The following is a 21,268-nucleotide window of genomic DNA, read 5'->3' as shown; positions in this document are numbered from 1 at the left end:
TTTTTTTTACACATTTTAATCATGCTTAGTTTTTCCAACATAGAATCGTTCTCACTCGGCGAGTTTCAGGCGTGCTGATCATACCGGTGCTCCAACCAACAGTCAACAAACCCCAGTGCACACAATGGGAGAAGCTGATGCTGATCAGAGCGCTAATTTGCTCAGCCCAGTGGATGGGACATTTTGATTTAAAAACTCACTCGTATACCAAAATGTGTTTGAATTGAAATACGAATTACTACTCAGGTCAAATATTTATATGTGATTAAACATGCAATTAGTTTAAATTAATTCATTACAAAGCCTCTAATTCATTAGATTCATTTATTTAATCCGAGTTCCAGCCCTAGTTTAGACCTTCGCCAACACTCTGTGTCAAACTGTGGACCAACTCCACTCAACTCAACCTTATTGTTACATCACATGTTTACAAGTGTAAAGAAGTGGGTGAAATCATTTATCGTACTGTACAAGCTCCATCAGTTGCAGTTGTGAGACAGGCAGAAAGAGAGTAAGATAGCAACAGACCAACAGATATCAAATATATAGGATATACAGTATGATCTATACAGTACATATGGTGCGTGGTAAAAATAGCAATGTGTTGAGGCAGTAAAAGTAGCAGCAGATGCGATGACAGATGTCATAACAGATATCGTCACTGTTGGCTGCTTTGCTTTTCATAAATGAATAAATACTCTATTTTATACTTCCTCGTATGACAGTGTCTTGGAAAAGAAGCAAAAATAGCCCATCTAGAAGCTCACTGTGCATTGATATGTAAAGCATTGTGAGCTTGTTGTGTGTACTTTCCTTTTCTTTTTTTAGTGCCTATAATGACATGGCCACAATAGAGATGCCAAGGTTAAAGGAGCTATAGTCAACTTTTTCTTGAAAAACGGATGCTAAAATAAAAGTAATGTTTGGAAAATATTTTATAAAAAAATAAGCTTCATATATGTGTTTCTATTCAAAAATGACCACAAAAAGCGTAAAATAATGATAAAATAATCATTTTGGCCATTGTCAGACCGACACTTTGTTTACATCCTAGTCTATTCTTTGATAGTGTTAGACTAGGATGTAAACAAAGTGTCGGCCCGACAATGGCCAAAATGATTATTTTATCATTATTTTACGCTTTTTGTGGTCATTTTTGAATAGAAACACATATATGAAGCTTATTTTTTTATAAAATATTTTCGAAAAACATTTTTATTTTAGCATCCGTTTTTCACGAAAAAGTTGACTATAGCTCCTTTAAAGTGGTTAAGCCTTTCGTGGGATTTATTGTGACCGTAGGTCGCAATAAATAAAAAGTATATTTAGTATGTGAACGGTCACAGCTTGTCCGTATGTATCTCTGTCTATAACGCCCGACACTGTGGTTCCCATGACACATCACTGTGACATCATGCTCTGACATTACTGTGATGTCACACAACAGAATCCCTTTTATGCCCATATATGGAGTTCCCTGATGTCATCAATATTAAGCCCATATCTAACAGGACTTCACATGGGAATGCCCATATATGGAGGCCACATACCACACTAACAGCTGGTTCTACAGACAGAGATCTCCATGTATGGGCATAAAAGGGTATGATGTCAGATGTCATAGACATCATCGGACTTTAACATGTTTGGGCATATCTCCATATACAGTACATGGATCTCCATATATGGCTACCAGAGGTCTCCATATGGGTAACTGGTCTGACATACTGTACATCACTGGCCAGATGGATGTCGCCTTGAGGCGTCTTACTAGTACATATTTAACCAAAGAAAGTAACAGTTTTGGTCATATAAGATTTAACCCATTTAGACCTAAGTCCGCCTGGAAAAAAGCCTTAAAAACCTATGGCCGATTGGAAAAATACCCCTAAAACCTGAGATTTTATGGAAAACTTCACAGAGGTGTCAACGTCTACTAAAACATTTATTTCTCAGCCTCTGTAGAAGCTAGAAACAAAATTTCAAAACTGTTTGATAGCTTACACCTTTGGCTTTCATGGGAAATTATTTGTCATGGTCCAGACCTTTATCATTTTTTAAAAAGAAATCTGCAAACTCAAAAATTGTAATAAATCTTATAAAACGTCTAATAAAAAATACATTTCTCAGCCTAGCTCATAGAAACATAATTAGCAAATATTTGAGACCTTACACCATAGGCCTTACACCATAGGCCACCACTTTGACAAGAAACAACAAGCACCAAAACTTTCTATTGAATATTTCAATTCTAGTTGTTAGCTCCATATAACGGTAAATCTGGCGAGCGACATTTGTCATTATTATTATATGTGCGTGCGTGTGTGTGTGTGCGCCTGTGTATGTGAATGAATGAACCATATCATCATAATCATTTTATAAGTGTTATTACCTCCAGATAGCTGCAAATCTGTTGTTCTGGAGTTTGGGGTTGACTAGCTGTTCGGCTAACGTGTTGGTCTCTGAAACTAGCCGTGTCAAAGTGCGTCCGTGAAAAGTAATCCAGTCCTCATGAAATCCATGAAACACTTCTTCATCATCGTCGTCGTTTTCAAACATATCACGTAACAATAACAATGCCAATTCCAGCGGGTCCGGTTTGCCTTCGCTCAACGCGTCTTCCATTTCGCCGCTATGAGAAGCTTCACTGGGATTCTCCCAGTGCAGCCCCCTCCCAAACAGAAAAAAAAAAAACAGAATGCTTTGCGAACGCGTCAGGCAAGCATACGTCATCGCCTCCTGATGCATTTCATTGGCCACGAGACCAGAAAAGGGTAAAAACTACAGGAAACGCAGGAAACGCATTTTGCGTTCCCGGTCTGAAAGGTAAAACAGCATTCTGCGTTCCCGACCTGAAAGGTAAAAACGCATTTTGCGTTCCCGGTCTAAATGGGTTAAACCATACAGCCGCCCACAATATATACTGAACTCCACTTGTCTCAGTGTAAAACACCACATGTAGCCTAATGATCAATAGAGTTGGAAAAGTAATTAGGCTCTGTGGACCCGTCTGTGGAAATGCTCCTCCTGGTCAAGATTGACTCGTAGACGGACTGTTAGAATAAATTGACTTTTTCCCCAGCCGATCGATATGGACGGATCTCTCACAGGACGACGAACCATAAATATTCAAGAGCCAGGAGGGGAAACAGCACCATGTGGAGTTTGGTGAAATGGAAGACAGACACTGACTGGCTGTCATCACCAATCTGACAAACAAGTCGTCTCCTTCCCCCTGCTTCTTCCCCTCTGGGATTCACCCCTCACAAACAAACTGTTCCTGTGCATTTTGTGAGATACGAACCTGCTAACAACACGTAGGGAAATAGAGGAGTTAATCCATTCAGAACGGGGAACACATTATTGTGTATGTGTATCATTATTTTATGCTTTAACTATTGAAAAATAGCAGATATACAAGCTCACAGCGCGGCACCGAGTGCCGCGCTGCGAGCTTGTAGATCTGCTATTTTTGAAAAATCGTGAAAATTTCAATTTTTTAACCCGATTCTATAAGTGTCTTTTGAATCCTTCTAAGGTTTTTTGAGAAACCTATGTTTCTTATGTCAGCAATCTGGCCAGTCATCGTGAAAGAAAAGGTCCTTTTCACTTAACTGGAGCTCAGTTAGTCTGTTCTTGAGAGACTACTGTGTCAGTGGTGCTCAAACCTTTTCATGTTAAGGACCCCCAAAATGGTCATGGACCCGCATCTCAAAATATTTAGTTCCAGGGACCATCCAGAAGCGAAATTTGAGTTACAAATGTTCGCTTTGAAAATACATTATATTCAAAGATTTGCACACATTTTCACGGCTTTTTCAAAAATAGCAGATCTACAAGCTCGCAGCGCGGCACTCGGTGCCGCGCTGTGAGCTTGTATATCTGCTATTTTTTAATAGTTAAAGCATCCAATAATTTTAGGCCCTAAATGGGTTAAAAGAAACACATAAAGAGAGAACAACAGCAGCTATTTCCAGCTCCAGCACCCTGACTGACACAGCAGGATTCTCTGCTCTCTGCACCGTGTGACAACACCAGGGGCGTCACACCAAATGCTGGGCCCCATGGGTACAAGGATTCACTGCGGGCCCCCCATGAATGTTCTTCTTAGGGGGAGCTGCAGGGGGTTTAACCCATTTAGACTGGGAACGCATTATTACGCCTTATTTTGTGCTTTAACTATTGAAAAATAGCAGATATACAAGCTTGTAGATCTGTTATTTTTTGAAAAATCGTTGAACATTATTGTGCAAGTCTTTGAATATTTCATGTTTAGATGTCAGTGGTGCTCAAACTTTTTCATCTGAAGGTCCTCCAAAATGATATGTATTTGGCCACGGACCCCATCTCAAAACATTTAGTTCCAGGGACCCCCCAGAAGCAAAATTTGAGTTACAAATGTGCACTTAAAATATACATATATTCAAAGATTTGCACACATTTTCACGACTTTTCAAAAATAGCAGTATATCTGCTATTTTTCAATAGCTAAAGAAAATACAATAATTAAGGCCCCTCCACCTTGGGCAATTAGTAACTCAGTCCCACTTTCCCACCCCCCCTTGTGACGCCACTGGCCAACACTGTGAGGCGAATCGATGAAACGTTATCGCCAAGCGGTGTGGCTTCTGCATTTTTAATAACCACACTCTGGTTTTGCACAAGCTAGCCGTCAATTAGGCAGTGAGTAATGGTGCGACCTTGAAAGAAAGGTTCTAAATTGTCACGTTTGCGATTCAGTCGTTACCATCCCCAGCTCGTGGGCTGATTAATTAAGCTCGTTATCAGCTCCGTAATGGATTGGATAATTGCACGCTGAAGGAAAATTACAGATTCCAACGGTGATCTCGTTCAGGTCTATAATTAATTTGACGAGGCAATAAAGAGGAATTTAACCGATTTAGAACGGGTACACAGTATTGTGTATCATTATTTTATGCTTTAACTATTGAAAAACAGCAGATATACAAGCGCCGCGCTGCGAGCTTGTAGATCTGCTATTTTTGAATATTTTTGACCCGATTCTATAAGTGTCTTTTGAATCCTTCTAAGATTTTTTTGAAAAACCCTATGTTTCTATGTCAGCAATCTGGCCAGCCATCGTCAAAGAAAAGGTCCTTTTCACTTAACTGGAGCTCAGTTAGTCTGTTCTTGAGAGACTACTATGTCAGTGGTTCTCAAACTTTTTCATGTCAAGGACCTCCAAAATGGTATGTATTTGGCCACGGACCCCCATCTCAAAATATATAGTTCCAGGGACCCCCCAGAGGCAAAATTTTAGTTACATACGTTCGCTTTGAAAATACATATACAGTATTCAAAGACTTTTCACGACTTTTTCAAAAATAGCATCTACAAGCTCACAGCACGGCACTCGGTGCCGCGCTGTGAGCTTGTATATCTGCTATTTTTCACTGGTTAAAGCATTCAATAATTCTAGGCCCTAAATGGGTTAACACGGTTCTGTTTATCTGTCATTGGTTGACACCAGGGACAATAGGGAGCTAATTTATTGCATGATAAGACAGGACTGTGTGAGATTTATATTCATCAGGGAATGACAGCTGATCATAATAATAATCATAATCACCCAGACTCGTTTGCTCAAGGCTGGCAGCAGTGGCTCAGGAGATAGCGTTAGGCTGCTTAATTGGGAATTGTAAAGTTCCCGGTTCGACCCTGATTCTTCCTGGGTTAGTGTGGAAGTGTCCTTGAGCAAGACATTAAGCTTTTTAAGCTTTGCACGGCGACGGCAGATGACAACGGCAACCGGAAATGATCAGCGCTCGATAGATCAACCTGCCGCCGTCGCGGCCGTCTCTACTACGGCAGAGTCTACCTTTCCACGTAGCGGCTACAACGCCTGCTACGTAGTCGCGTCGCCATGGGAACCAAAGCGTTCAAAGAAAGGGGTGGGACCTCGTCGCCGACGGCTGGTTGCTTAACGCTTTTGACCGCTACGGCGATTAGTCGCCGTAGTAAAAATGCGCCCCTTAAATTCCCTATTGAACCCTTGCTGCTCCCAAAGAGCATTAACCTTTGACAGTACAGCAAACCTACCATGCATTTGCATGGAACGCACCCTGGCCACAACATGCACTGTGGGCTGCATAACTGAAGAGGTGGAAGTGCTGAGGTTAAGGGAAGTTATGTCACGCAGTGCAGGTCTGTTTACGTCTGCCAGCGAAACAAACCGAAACAGATTGTAGCTCTTAACTCACTCTTAATACTCTCAGAATCCATGTTTTTGTTTGGATATTGTTTATTACGAGCGCAACCGAAGGGTCGGGAGAAGTAGAACAGTTTTGTTCGCCAGCGGGAAATACACTAACCCTACGAAAAAACAATAACATCTGGTGAAATTCTCCCTGCTGTAGTATATGCCGTATCAGCCTCACGTCGTAACCAGGCTTTTCTCTTCGCAGATGAGTAAGCCTGGCTACGCGAGGCTAAATGGAACGTAAGTTCCATACAAATGCATGCGTGCACGTGTGTGTGTGTGTGTGTGTGCGTGCGTGCGTGCGTGCGTGCGTGCGTGCGTGCGTGCGTGCGTGCAACGTGTACAATACCATCCCCATAGCGACGGTACTGTCAATAAAAAGAGGAGCTGTGCTGTACTTACAGGCCAGAGTTGGCCGGCTTCCAATGGCCAGCTTATAGTAGTGCAGCGCCTCAGAGAACTTCTTGTTTTCCTGCAGTAGCAAACCACTGTGTGGGAAACACCAGGAGACATGGAGTCATGGATACAGCACTGGTTCTCAAACCTTTTAAAGGTGATACACCATGCATTTAAAAAGTATTTATGTCATATTGTTTATGTCCCAAAAACGTTTTTCAAAAGGTTTGAGGCTAAATTACCACTCCTGAATAGAGAGCCTCTCATTTTTGAATGGGCATTTCAGAGCATTTCAGCTGCAGTACCACCTTTTGGCCTGAAAATTGTTAGATTTTTTTTTTATGATGACGTCACAATCGGCAGATGACGTCACAATCGGCAGCAAATCTGGATAGCCTGTTTTGAGAACCCGTGGGATACTTTTAACCTTCGCCTTCTCAAAACCAGAGAAAGACACAACGGTCAGAAATGGGACTTTGTGAGGATAGAAGGTGCTAGTGGGACCCCAAATAAAGGTTTTAAAATAGGAAAAGTGAAATTTCATGGTGTATCACCTTTAAGTTCAAAGACCGGATAGTGTACAAAATAATGGAACCAAAATGAACCATTTGGAAACCTCTCAAGGAACCCAGATGGTCCCTGGCCCCACTTTGTGCTACAGCTTCACATGCAATAGAACAGTGGTTCTCAACCTTTTCCGGCCACAACCCCCCAAAATAATCACATTTGAACTGTGGACAGCCACCACGACAAGCACTTACAGTATTGTCAAGGTGTTACATGAATTACATTATGTTGTCCCAGTCCCAGATAAATATTGTGAAAATAACGCCTCACAACGCAGCTATTTTCAAAACGTTTCACTCTTTCATATTATTATTTTTCAATTTGGCCAATGTTTGACCCCTGGGGGATCCCAACCCACAGGTTGAGAACTACTGAAATAGAATGTTCTCTTTAAGGCAGTGCCTTGCAAACCAGCCAGGGACCCCCATAAGAGTAGATTTGCCAAGGTTTGCAAACATGTATCGAAAATAGAAAATCGACATGCTCACACATTGCATTGTGATATGCGCTGTGACATTGTAGATCTGCTATATTATTTTTTAGTGGTTAACTGTTGTGGACTTCCCAGAGCATTAATGCAACTGTATACAGATAGAGAAGAGAACATGTATTATTTTATATTAAAAAAAATAAAAAATAAAAATAAAATGATTAGATAACTGTTGCACACAATAATGTTTGTGTATGTATTTGTTTATGTTTTTAAAAGGGTTAACGATACATACGTCCGTGTTTCAGAACACGTGTAATGTCAAAGAAAGCGTGTAAAGGAGGCTGATCACTCACAGGTTATACAGCATGTCGGCCATGTTCCTGCGGTAGTAGAGGGCATTCCTGTACGCCTGCTCTGCCTCCTCCATCTTGCCCTGGTTCTTCAGGACGTTACCCAGGTTGCCCCATGCTGACATGGCAGGGAAAACAAGACGTTACCCAGGTTGCCCCATGCTGCCATGGCAGGGAAAACAACAGATTATGTGGAACGTTTTCTCCTATAAAGAGCAGAAGTGTTGAGCACCGTGACGCAAGTGAGTGTTTTAAACCTTTATTGTTGTTTTTTTTTGCCACGTACTGCAATAGATTAGGAGGTTTGTTTTCGCACCGTGCTCAGAGGTCAACTAGGTATTAGTTTAAGTACAGAGGGTTTAAGTGGTTAAACAGTGATATCTACAGAAACATAAACACTGACAGGAAAATACACCAGTAAGACTCCCTAATCGGGAGATAAGCGACCGTCAGGTCACATGTATACTCTGCTTTGCAAGATTTTAGGGCAAAATCTGTAGAAGCAGTGTCCAAAAATGTGTTTTGCAAGAATCTGCCTCATGGTGAGGCTAGAAGAGGGCCATGTGAGAAATGTGGGGTGGAGGTTGTGGTTTGGCAGCCAAGGAGTGTGTGTGCAAAGTTTGTCATGGATAGGGACAACAGTGGCAGAGATATGAGTAGGGGAAAAGTGTGATGTGTGACATGATTGACAGACTGACAGACAGACAGACAGACTGACAGACAGACTGACAGCCGGTGGAGGTTATATAATCTTAGTAGAAGCAGGATGATTGATGACATTTTAATATCTAGTTGTCAATATTCTATGTCAAAGACACATCTTTATCGACTAGCTTTTGGCTTTCATAATCCTAAGAGAGTGCGGAAACATGGACTAAATCAATTATTTCATAGTATCCGATATTATTATGTATGACAGTTACAGTATGTTAAACAGATCAATACCAATAACTTGACATACTGTAGACAGCCAGGATCAATCATACTTAATGTGAATTAATAACTTGGACAAACTGCATGTGAATAAAGTCGACGTGTCTTCCTGTGTCTCCCCTGACGGTGTAGGGGAACGACACATCGTGACTTAACCCAGCTGTACCAACTGGTGTAACGAGTGTTGATTTAAATCAGACCCTGGCCTGATGGGTGTGTTTTTACACTCCCAGAGTTCTGCTTGAAAGTGTTGCTTACACGTGCTTAAAGGATTATAATGTCAGCTCCACATCTGAGAGTCTGCAAATATTCTGACTGAAGGAGCACAGCGTTGAACCTGTGAACGTTTCTGTGTTGGGAGTCAAGATCTGAAGACCTTTCACACTGAATTATTCACTGCTGAAACAGGCTAGAAGCACTGATACACATTATCACATCCAACAGGGAGGGAGAGAGAGAGAGAGAGAGAGAGAGAGAGAGAGAGAGAGAGAGAGAGAGAGAGGGAGAGAAAGATAGACACACACGAGTGCATCTCACCATTCCGACATGTCTCCTTTCCGACATGTCTCCATTCCGACACTAACCCTATCTCTTACCCTAACCCTAACCTCTATGGAAGTGTTGCCACTCCGACAATAAGAAGTCAGTCGGAGTGGCGACATGTCGGAATGGAGAGCGCCCCCCCGACACACACACACACACACACACACACACACACACACACACACACACACACACACACACACACACACACACACACACACACACACACACACAGGGATGGGACCATAAGCAATATTATCATTTATCGTGATAAAAACACCTCACGATAATCGTATCGTGGAGATTTAATTTATCGTGATATCGTCCTCCGTCATGCACTGGGATCGATTCACCTTTTATTTGCCGAGCTGCATATCCGGTACCACTTAAACCCTCTATTGGAAAACGTGCCAAATGTTCCGGCACAGGATGATGGAAGTTGGGATCGGGATATTTTGATTATCGCAATAATATTGTAAATCACAATTTCAATTATTCCAAAAATAGCCAATCTACTGTACAATCACCGGCTGAAAACAGCAGGTGGATCCTATTGGTTCACGATCTGTGCCATGGACCGCCTCCCACTTATGCCAGAAATTGCAGCAGGTTACCCCAGGCTTTTATTTTTCGCCAAAATAAAAGCCTGGGTTTCCGAAGCTACAATAATCGTCGTGATATGAGATGTTCATATCGTCCCATCCCTACACATACAGACAGACAGACAGACAGACAGACAGACAGACATACAGTACATAAAGATTGGCCTTACCTTTAGCAGGATTGACATAAATCCCTGACCTGTAGAGCATCTCTTCGTTCTGCCAGTCCCGGTTCCTCAGAACCGTTTTCACGCCGAACATGAGCACCAGGGCGGCGCCGCAGTACACCAGCACGGCCCTGGACGGCCTGCGCTGCGCGCGGACGTACAGGCACCGCGCGCCCAGCGCCGCCAGCAGGCAGAAGCCCATGCTGGGGATGTACAGCACCCGCTCCGCGATCACGAAGCCCACGTAGAAGAACAGGTTGGTGGCGGGCAGGAAGGGGATGGCCAGCATGCCCAGGGAGAACAACGCCACCGTCTCGCTGGCGGGCAGCGGAGGAGTCCTCGGCTCGCAGGAGGTGCCGTTCTGCACGCCAGAAGAACCGTGAGGAGGAGGCGGCTCCGCGTGGGAGGAGTCGTCCGCCACGTGGGGATGCTCCCGGTCGCCGCCGTGCGCCGCGTAGCCGTTGGCGTTCCCGTTCTTCCCGTTGGCGACGACGTGGTGGTGCACTTTACCGTTGGCGTCCTTGTGTTTGGGCGCCGCCGCCGGGGCACGCGTCCGGAGACCCAACCACGCCAGGAGCAGGAAGGCCAAATAAAAGGCGGCCGTGTGCAGGTTCCTCCAGTCCGCCAGGCCCCTGACGAGGGGCACGGCGTCCATGGACCAGTCGAAGCTGAGCGTGTCGGGGCAGAGGAAGAGCCACACGTTGGCGGCAGGCAGGTAGAGGAAGGTGAGCGTCCGGGTGAGCAGCGCCGGGGAGTCGGCCGCCGGGTTGTCCGAGTTGGAGAAGTTGGGCGGCTTGTTGCCCATCCAGTAGAGGCGGGCGGCCAGCAGCACGGCGCCCCACGACGCCAACAGCAACACGCTCAGCAGCAGGTGGACATTCCTCCTCTGGAAGGACAGAGAAAACACAAAAACATGAGTCAAAGCTTTTCAAATCCACTGGAAAGGAAAAGTGGAGCACCAGGGGCCATCAATTGGGTATGGCAGGGGTCAGAAAATTAGAATATTTTGTAAAAGTAAATATTCATGAAACGTTCATATATATTTCTTGAAACTTTCATATCGTCACTGTCAGGCAGAAACCTAGAAATCTCCAAGATTCAAATGTGTAATTTTTTTCGCAAGGCAAAAGCCCTGCTTCACCATACAAGGCTGTTGCACAAAAGTAGTGAAAACAGCTGATCTACAAGCACAAAACGCCTCGCGGTGCGAGGCGTTGTGTGCTTGTAGGTCGGCTGTTTTCACTAGTTTAAATCATTTAAAAAGAAAACACAAAAACATGAGTCAAGCTCTTCAAATCCACTGGAAAGGAAAAGTGGAGCACGCAGGGGCGTCAATTGGGTATGGCAGGGGTATGCAGCTGCCATAGGGTTCCCGAAAGGGTTCCCAGTTCGAATCCGAGCTCCCCCTGAGTTAATGTCGAAGAGTCCTTGAGCAAGACTCTGAACCCCTAGTTGCTCCCGGTGAGCAGGTTGGTGCCTTGCATGGTTTCCTCCGCCACCGGTGTATGAATGTGTGCGTGAATGGGTGAATGTAATGCACAATCTATGTAAAGCGCCTTGTATAAATTGCTACATAAATGCACCATTTACCATTTATACCCTGGGTCCAGGGGGGGGGGGAAATAAAAGTTACTTTTAAATATAAATCCATGAATGTCCCTTTGTCTATCTGCGCTGGTTATTATGTTGTTAAATTACAGTAAAATAACTACAACTGCAAAATGTAACAAAATGATCACTTTAACAAGGTATTATAATTGTATTCTCCACACTTTTATAGGGGCTTTTAAGCCGTGACATCATTTTGTAGTCAGACCTCCAAGCAGATTTATTGTCAATATCTGTCCCTCGCTATTTCAACAGATCCGAGACTAAAGTATAATTCTACCACTTTCCTTTCAACAACAAAGAGAAGAAAAATTTGTAAATAGTAAAAATAGTAAAAAGATTCGCTTTTTTGGGGGGCAAAAGTTCTCCTCTGCCTACAAAATTATGTCAGACTTAACAGCCCCATATTCCCAGGTTCCGCAGGTCAGCTGCACAGGTGCAATGCATTAGTGTTAATTGTGGCAGGTTTACTAACATGCCAAGTTTAGCTGCACTTGAAACAACCGTTCCAGGCTGCCATATCTATCCCAAGAAACCGTAGAAACGTGGGGGAATATAGAATGTACTTCTTAAAATAAATGTATCATGCCTGTTGCTAAGGTATGGCAACATGACTGGTGTCTTGCACGCGCGCAAAGGCGCGCGTGCAAGACAGCAGTCATGTTGCCATACCTTATGTTGCCATACCTTAGCTTTTTCTGAACTGACGCCACTGAACATGAGTCAAGCTTTCAAATCGACTGGAAAGGAAAGTGGAGCACACGGAAGAAAAAGGGAGTAAAAAAAAAAAAAGAAAAACTAATAATATTATGAGAGTGTCAAGCCAAAGTCAGTTTTCTGCTTGGTTTGTGACGCTTTTGGAGTCTCAGAGTTCTCTGCGTTTGATTTCCATCCAGGCCGTGTCAGTAAATTGAGCATGGGATTGAATGGAATGCTGATTTGTGACCTCACTTCAACTGGAACAACAACTCCAGAATGAAAACTGTTAGTGAATGGAAAAAAAGGGGAAAAAATAGCGGAATTATGTAACGCAATCCAGAAAACAAAAGCTGTGTTCATGCACAATTTAATCGACCGAGTGTTACTTGGTAGCTGCTTTGAGAAGCTAATTCAGCGAGAGGGAAATGCAATAGCTTTTATAGTTTTTAGTTTTTGGCTGTAATGTGAGCTTTTTATGAACCGACTGAGAAGAAGAGGAAAAAAAGCGAAATGCCACAATGACTTTATCTTTTATTAAAGCCAGTATAATCATTGTGACTCTGTATTCATTGAGTGCTCGGGAACAGAGGTGACCTTCTTACATCATGGTTTTCAATCAATGTGCATAATTCTTCTGGCAGCACACCTGGTCTCCACAGACTTATCAACATAAACAAATATATCGTCATTGTTGGGTGAAAACCTTGTCCAAAACCGTTCGTTTTGCATTTATCATTTTAAAAATGATTCAAACTAGTGAAAACAGCCGATCTACAAGCACACAACGCCTCGCGGTGCGAGGCGTTGTGTGCTTGTAGATCTGCTGTTTTCACTACTTTTGTGCAAAGGCCTTGTATGATGAAGCAGGGCTTTACTTTGCGAAAGAACGTACACATTTGAAACTTGGAGATACGAGGTTTCCACCCGACAACAACGATATGAGACCCTCAGCATCCAATCCATCATTTTACAGAGATGATATTAAACACTTTCCACAAGCCCACATGGAAATACTTGTTGAAGTATTTATAGCGTGTTTGAATCTTTTATACACACACACACACACACACACACACACACACACACACACACACACACACACACACACACACACACACACACACACACACACACACACACACACACACACACACACACACACACACACACACACACACACACACAAACAAAACAAAACAAAAAAAACCTGGGCATATTCCCCCAAGGGAATACGTTCTACTATTAAGACCAACTGATGTTTCGTATAGTGTTTTTGTTGGAGAGCCCAACTTCTTCTAAAAAAAACCTGTATGACTTCCTTTCTACAAGATCACTGGCTGATATTGTCCATGCAGAGCAACATCCGCTGGCGGACTCACCTACCCTACAGCACTGATCCGTTTTCAGGGAAAAACTGACCTCATACAGTCAGTACCTGTGCCTTGTTGACGCTATAACAACTTGTTTTTACTAGGGGTGCAAGTTTGCAACAGTTAATTGAGCTAATCGAGTTCATTATTGTGCATAATTCTTCTGGCATTCTTCGAGCTAATTCCTTTTCGGGCTCACCTTTCCGCTTTTCACTTTTCAAGCGTGGGGTGGCTCAGAGTAGATGACAGAGAACAGCATCTTGCAATGGGCCTGGTGTACAAGATACACTACAACACTAAGATACCCATGTACCTGACTAAATACTGGTGTACAAGATACACTACAACACTAAGATACCCATGTACCTGACTAAATACTGGTGTACAAGATACACTACAACACTAAGATACCCATGTACATGACAAAATCTTCCAACGGTAATGCGAGTCTCATTAAAGAAGCCTAATGTAGCAGTAACAGTAGCCCCTTATGACTTCTTTGACCTGACTTTTATAGAGGAGGAGAGGAATGCAGACCACAAAAACAGCACTATACTGTAGGCCACAATGTACTGTACATTGACCTTAATCATGGCCTTCCAGCAAAAGCTTTGTCTAATCTTTTGCATTGTTGTATCATAAACATGATAAAGTCCAGCCAATCAGGGTGCTTGGGTGGCGCAGTGGTAAAGTACCTGCCCAACATCGCAGAGTCTAATCGTTCGGGATCCACCGCGGCGTATTCGGCTTTGTTGAACGATACGGGAGGGAAGCTGGACGGGGAAGGTGATATTTGTCACTGCATGTACTCCTACGGGCTGGGGCTCCTCGAGTCATCACTGGCAGTAAGTTGTGGGTAGCAGCCCCCAGGACACATTGAAACTGCCAGAGGGGTAATTATACATACAATGCAATTTGCATTCATTGCGCCCCCTATGGGCAGAAGTGAAAGCACTTCTGCAGGCGCACTCTATAGAGGCCCCCTCAACATGTGATTCCAATTTGGGGGGTTTGGCGGTTTTGCGTTCATGATGATATATGTTGTTTTGGGTAAAGAAACGGCCCCCTCTGCCCCGTCCAGTAAACCGACTGTTAACATGTCCACCTTCATTCGTCTACTTCCAACTTGAAAGCCATCACTGGTGACCTTGGCTGTATAATTTGATGTCCAAGGTCACAACAAACAGGCCTTCACTCAACCAGTGCCACTGAATAAGGATTCCCAGGATGCCGCGCTGGCATGGTGGCGATGTGAGCTCTGGTGCCACGGTTCTCCCTGAACCTAACTGTCCCGCGGACATTCAAAATGATTGATTTAACCCATTTAGAACGGGTACATGGTATTGTGTATCATTATTTTATGCTTTAACTATTGAAAAATAGCAGATATACAAGCTTGCAGCGCGGCACTGATCTGCTATTTTTGAAAAATCGTGAAAATTAGATTCTATAAGTGTCTTTTGAAACCTTCTAAGGTTATTTGAAAAACCTATGTTTCTATGTCAGCAATCTGGCTATAGCCATCGTCAAAGAAAAGGTCCTTTTTCACTTAAATGGAGCTCAGTTAGTCTGTTCTTGAGAGACTGCTATGTCAGTGGTTCTCAAATGTTTTTAGGTGAAGGACCCCCACAATGATATGTATTTGGCCACGGACCGCCATCTCAAAATATTTAGTTCCAGGGACCCCCCCCCCCCCCCCCCCCCCCTGAAGCAACCTGAACCTAACTGTCACGCCGGACATTCAAAATGATTGATTTAAGAGCGGTGTGGCGGCTGCAGGTCGAGAGGCCAGAGGAGGAGGCTCATCATGGGTCAGTGTGGAACAAACAGGCTTCACACTGACCAGAGGAGGAGGCTCATCACGGGTCACTGTGGAACAAACAGGCTTCACACTGACCAGTGGAGTCGTGGACGTACGCCTGGTTAGCGGCACTGGGGGCAGGGGTGTCACAAGGGGAGGAGGAAAGTGGGACTGTCCCGGACTGAGTTACTAGGGCCCCAAGGTGGGGGGGAACTTAATTATTGTATATACTTTTGTTATTGAAAAATAGCAGATATACAAGCTCACAGCGTGGCACCGAGTGCCGCGCTGTGAGCTTGTATATCTGCTATTTTTTCAATAGTTTAAGCACAAAATAATGCGTACTAATGCATCCTTCCCAGTCTAAATGGGTTAAACCCCCTCCCCCTAAAAGAACATGCATTCATGGGGGGCCCGCAGTGAACCCTTGTACCCAGGGCCTAGAGTTTGGTGTGACACCCCTGACTGGGGTCAGATTTAAAGGCCCACTTCCTGTGGACCAAAGGTTAACACCACGGTCGTGCATCACTATTATTAGCGGCCGGCGACACGGTGGAATGCAGGGACATGCTGGGCCCCTGATTCAGCCTGGGAAAAAGAGTTGGAGAGGCCCTCATTGCATGCTATAGAGAGAGATCTCTCTCTATAGCGCTGCTGCTGCTACTCAAAGATTTGCTATTTCAGATCATGACAAGTGACAAGCCAGTGGGCCAATTACATGAGTTATATTTCATTGTTGTCGGGTGGAAACCTTGTATGTCCAAAACCATTTTAAAAATGATAAACTAGTGAAAACAGACGAGGCGTTGTGTGCTTGTAGATCTGCTGTTTTCACTTATTTTGTGTGACAGCCTTGTATGATGAAGCAGGGCTTTGCTTTGTGAAAAAATTAACAAATTTGAAACAGTGACGATTTACTTTGTTGGCCGCCCAGTCCCCAAAATGTAACGAAGGCCGTCATTTTATTTTGATTTTTTCCCTAATGGCCGGCCTGGACCTGCCGGGAATGAACCGGCCGCTCGGGAGTTGTCCCGCTTTTCAATGGCCAGCACGTCCCTGGCGGAATGTGACCTGTTATGTTTTAGCTGAACGCTGGATCAGCCGTGGATAGAGCAGCTTCAAAAGATCTATTTTAGTCAAAAGATAAACACGATGAACAAGGAGGATTAGAGCTCAATCATCTCATCAGCCTGTCTGTCATCTGCACAAAATAGATTCTACTAAACAGTTTAATGCTCCGTCCATGAACCCCACCTTGAGATTGGGGATGGGACGATACGGAAATGTCATATCACGATTATTGTGACAAAATAAATCGCGATTTACGATATTATCGCGATAATCAAAATGCATTATCCTGGGGCAGAACATTATAGCCAAAAAATAGCAGATCTACAAGCTCACAGAGATCGGCTATTTTTTGGCAAAGACATTTGATAGAGAATGAAAAAAAGACTGTATCAAGTACGTATATTAGAAGTACATGTTACCAATAAAGGGTTTAAGTGGTACCAGATATGCAGCTCGGCAAATATTGATTCCAGTGCATGACGGAGGACGATTTCGATTTACGATTTTCGTGAGTGTTTTTTTATCACGATAAACGATAATATCGCTTATCGTCCCATCCCTACTTGAGATATGTTCTTTGGAGGAGTGGGAGACACACCGTACATCACTTTAAGGAGCTTAGAAGAAGCAAAGTCTTCTTTCACAGTGGACCTCTGGTGTACTGCTGGCTATTGAGAGTGTGACAGTAGCCAACGGCCACGACAACAGAAAATATGAATCATCAGGTTGATTTGACGGCGACCGGCCGCAGGCACGGCACGGCGGGATGCTTGGGCGTGCCAGGTGCACTGCTTGACCACCAAATGCATCATGGGAAATTTAGGAGCACAGAGAAAGGCCAGAACATTTTGAGGTTGTGAAAGGGTCATCTTCTCTTGTTGTATTTTATTGTCAGCATCGTTTTTATAGACTATGATAAACACCAGGGGTGTGCAGAGAATGTCAGAGAGGCAGGGGCTGACATTTTTAAAAGGGCATTTTGGTGAAAATATCGAAAATAGCAGACCTCCAAGCTCACAACGCGTCACGCTGCGCCGCGTTGTGAGCTTGGAGGTCGGCTATTTTCGAGTCTTGATACCACACTGAACTAAGCATAATCAAGTCAATACTGGAGATGTGGCTTAACAGCATGGATTTCTACACAGAGAGGGCAATTCTTTCGACATAAGATACTGCATTTAAGTTCAGGTGAGTTTGGAAAAGGCAATTCTCTTGAATGCTGCCTTCATGGAAAGAGGGCATTTGCATTTATTTCACCATAGTAAAAACTGCATTCATGGTCTGGAGAGGGCACTTTTTTACAGACGGATAAAAGGGCAGGGGCTAAAGCCCCCTTTGATGTCTATGTGTGCACGTGCCTGATAAACATTCACAGTGAACTGAAAGCCACAACAACTGCATGTACAGTACAGTGTCCCTTTAACAGAGTTATAAATAAACCCCAAGGTGGTACACTTTTACAAGCTTTTCTTTTTTTGAGCGCAGTGACACAGAGCCAACATGCACCAATGTGTTCCAGAATGAAGTAACGCTGCAGAAACGGTGTTGCGTGGAAATATGACACGCATACAAGAAAAGACAGAGCAAGAGACGATTTATGCTTTTCAGCAGATTTAAATCACGGAGTGAATCTCGGCGGCGATGGAATCAATCGCTCCGGCGCACAACTTGGCTATTGTATCCCCCGCCTCACTCAGCCCGCACTCGGCTGAACTGCATATGAACTCCTCAAACTAACACAAATCTCACCATGGTTTACGCACGCTCAATCCATCCATAAAACGATTATAGCGGCGGCACGCACGGGGGGGGGGGGGGGGGAGGAGAAAGCGCCAGTATCCTCTCCACTTGTGAATGTAAACAAGCGGGCAGACGCTGCTGCAGCGAAACACGGACAGTGTCTGTGGACTCAGCAGTTCTGTGAGGCCTGCAGGCTGTTCTCTGCCACGCGGGCCGAGCCAGGGAGGTCAGTGGTGAGGTGTTAATACGTCCTGACCGCCGCTGCTCGCAAAGGGGATCCGGCTCTGCATTTACGAGGCTCGTCGACACGTATAGGGCGGCTCCCACACTGCAGCACACGGGGGGTTCAAGGAGACCCCACCTGGGTGTTTAGGGTTAGGGTTAGTGTTATAGGTCGACAGGGACGTGCTGGCCATTGGGAAAAGAGGGACAACTCCCCAACGGCCGGTTCATTCCCGGCCGGCCCAGGCCGGCCATTAGGAAAAAATGTAAAATAAAATGTTGGCCTTCGTTCCATTTTGGGGGCAGGGCGGCCAACAAAGTATATCGTCTCTGTCGGGCAGAAACCTCGTATCTCCAAGTTTCAAATTGATAATTTTTTTCGCAAAACAAAGTCCTGCTTCATCATACAAGGCCGTCGCACAAAAGTAGTGAAAACAGCCGATCTACAAGCACACAACGCCTCGCGGTTGTGTGCTTGTAGATCGGCTGTTTTCACTAGTTTAAATCATTTTTAAAATGATAAATACAAAACAAACGGTTTTGGACATACAAGGTTTCCACCCGACAACGACGAAACATAACTCATGTACAGTAATTGGCCCACTGGCTTGTCACTTGTCATGATCTGAAATGGCAAATCTTTGAGTAGCAGCAGCGCTATAGAGAGAGATCTCTCTCTATAGCGCGCAATGAGGGGCCTCTCCAACTCTTTTTCCCGGGCTGAATCAGGGGCCCAGCACGTCCCTGTAGGTAGAACAGTGTACACTGGGAGGACAAAGGGACTAGTCGTGTGCCGTGAATCATGAACAATTTGTTCATTTCCTTAAACCAGGGCGCTTCAACGTTTTCAGGCCAAGGACCCCTTAGTTGAGAGAGAGATGAAGCAGGGACCCCCGCACAACCTTTTCATAGATTCCATATATTTTCATTGTTTGACAGCACAATCGTCAGTGTATTTTGGATTCATGTCAATTTGTGTTTTCACTTTTTAGATATTTAACCACTTGAAACGTCAATAAACTTGACCTTTCACTCTCTACTTGGTTTGCGCTTTTTCCCCTGCACACCAAACCTCTTTGCCGAAAATAGTCGATCTACAAGCTCACAACAGGCATTGTGAGCTTTGTAGACTGATGATTCTGATGATTCTGCTGTCAAACGATGAAACTATATGGAATCTATGAAAAGGTTGTGGGCGTCCCTGCTTCATCTCTCTCTCAACTAAGGGGTCCCTGGCCTGAAAACGTTGAAGACCCCTGCTGTACAGAAAGTAGTCCTTTTTCTCCTAAACCAGTAATTTCATTGCCGTGCGAAAACATGCAAAGCCCCGCTTCATTTCACCTCACCACGTCGTTCACAAAACACCGGCCGCTGTTAAAAAACAAAACAAAAACTAAAAAGATTGCATTTTTTTCAGCCCGCTCATTTCCCAACCCAAAGCGTCGGGGGAGAAAAAGCAGCTCGCACAGGAACATTCAGAGAGAGTCCGTAATTGGTGCCTGTTTTTGCATTTCATCTCCAAGGATATTTTCTTCACATGCTTGCCTCATAAAGAGCTAAATTGTTTCAGTTCTGAACTGATTGAGCCTGAAAAAAAGGGAGAGAAAAAAGGCGGCCCTCCTCCAGCCTCCTACGGGGTTGTGCTAAACCACTTATTTCAAGCTAAACTGGATTATGCACAAAAGAGACAAAGCTGGAATTCCTTGGCTGTGGGTGTAATGGAGCTGCAGCACTCGGGAGCCCTCGCCTCGCTCATAATTGAACTTAAGCTTTTGAGAGGCACACATTTTAACCGCAGGCGTATTAGGAGGAGGAGGCACGTGTTTGTTTACCCTGGAGATCATGGAGAAGGAAGCTTCATGTTATCTGTTACTGTTTACCCTCTAGAATATTTCCAAAGCTGACTGAAGCTTTTCCCGCTTGTTTGTTCCTTAAGCTGGCCGCACACTAGCCGATAATCGGGCTATTTAATTACCCCCCCGACAATCGGGCTGCCACCGACTGAAACGGGCCCGACAATCGGGCATGAACGTCGTCTAGCGTGAGGTCTCACAGATCCACTCGGAGCCCAGCCGAGTGGCTCGGAGGACGATCGGGGGTAGCCCGACTCTTTTCAAACATGTTTGATATTTTCCTGGATCAATACTGGTCTGGAAGACTGGAAGGGCAGCAGGGGACTGAGATATAATAGTTACAGCAGCCGCTGATAGACGCAAGTCTCTGAGCATACGTATGACTGAGTGACAGATCCATCTCTTTTTTTTTCTCTCCACCTCTCCCTCTGCCTCTCACTCACTCACACACACACACACACGCGCCCGCACACAGACACACTTTTCATAGCGTCCGTCCGTCCATCAGGTTGTATCATGAATGATTGGGATTTAAATTAAAACTCAACGGCAGCGCATATCAAACAAACAGAATAAAGACCGCGACCAGCACACATCCCTTGCAAGTAGGTGGGACGTTCGCGAACGAATCGAGTATTTTGAACGGCTCTATGAAAAGAACGATGGGATCCGGTTTGCAGTAGGGAGCCGTTC

The 21,268-nt window shown here is 44.4% G+C and overlaps 1 protein-coding gene across 1 annotated transcript in view; it reads right to left on the bottom strand.

Annotated features, from left to right (window-relative positions):
* Window positions 1-21,268, bottom strand: part of LOC308293684 (protein O-mannosyl-transferase TMTC2-like) — a gene marked incomplete at both ends in the record, with an annotated part of 228,975 nt that overhangs the window by 63,998 nt on the left and 143,709 nt on the right. Inside the window, 3 exons of the mRNA XM_080736279.1 lie at window positions 6,623-6,708; window positions 7,970-8,084; window positions 10,215-11,097. Coding sequence (XP_080592405.1) covers window positions 6,623-6,708; window positions 7,970-8,084; window positions 10,215-11,097 — 1,084 coding nt within the window. The remainder of the gene's footprint in view (window positions 1-6,622; window positions 6,709-7,969; window positions 8,085-10,214; window positions 11,098-21,268) is intronic.

The sequence above is a fragment of the Nannobrachium achirus genome (assembly GCF_963921795.1).
Source record: "Nannobrachium achirus genome assembly, chromosome: 11".
In the NCBI taxonomy this organism is placed as follows: Eukaryota; Metazoa; Chordata; class Actinopteri; order Myctophiformes; family Myctophidae; genus Nannobrachium; species Nannobrachium achirus.
This window is presented reverse-complemented; position numbering and strand designations above follow the sequence as displayed.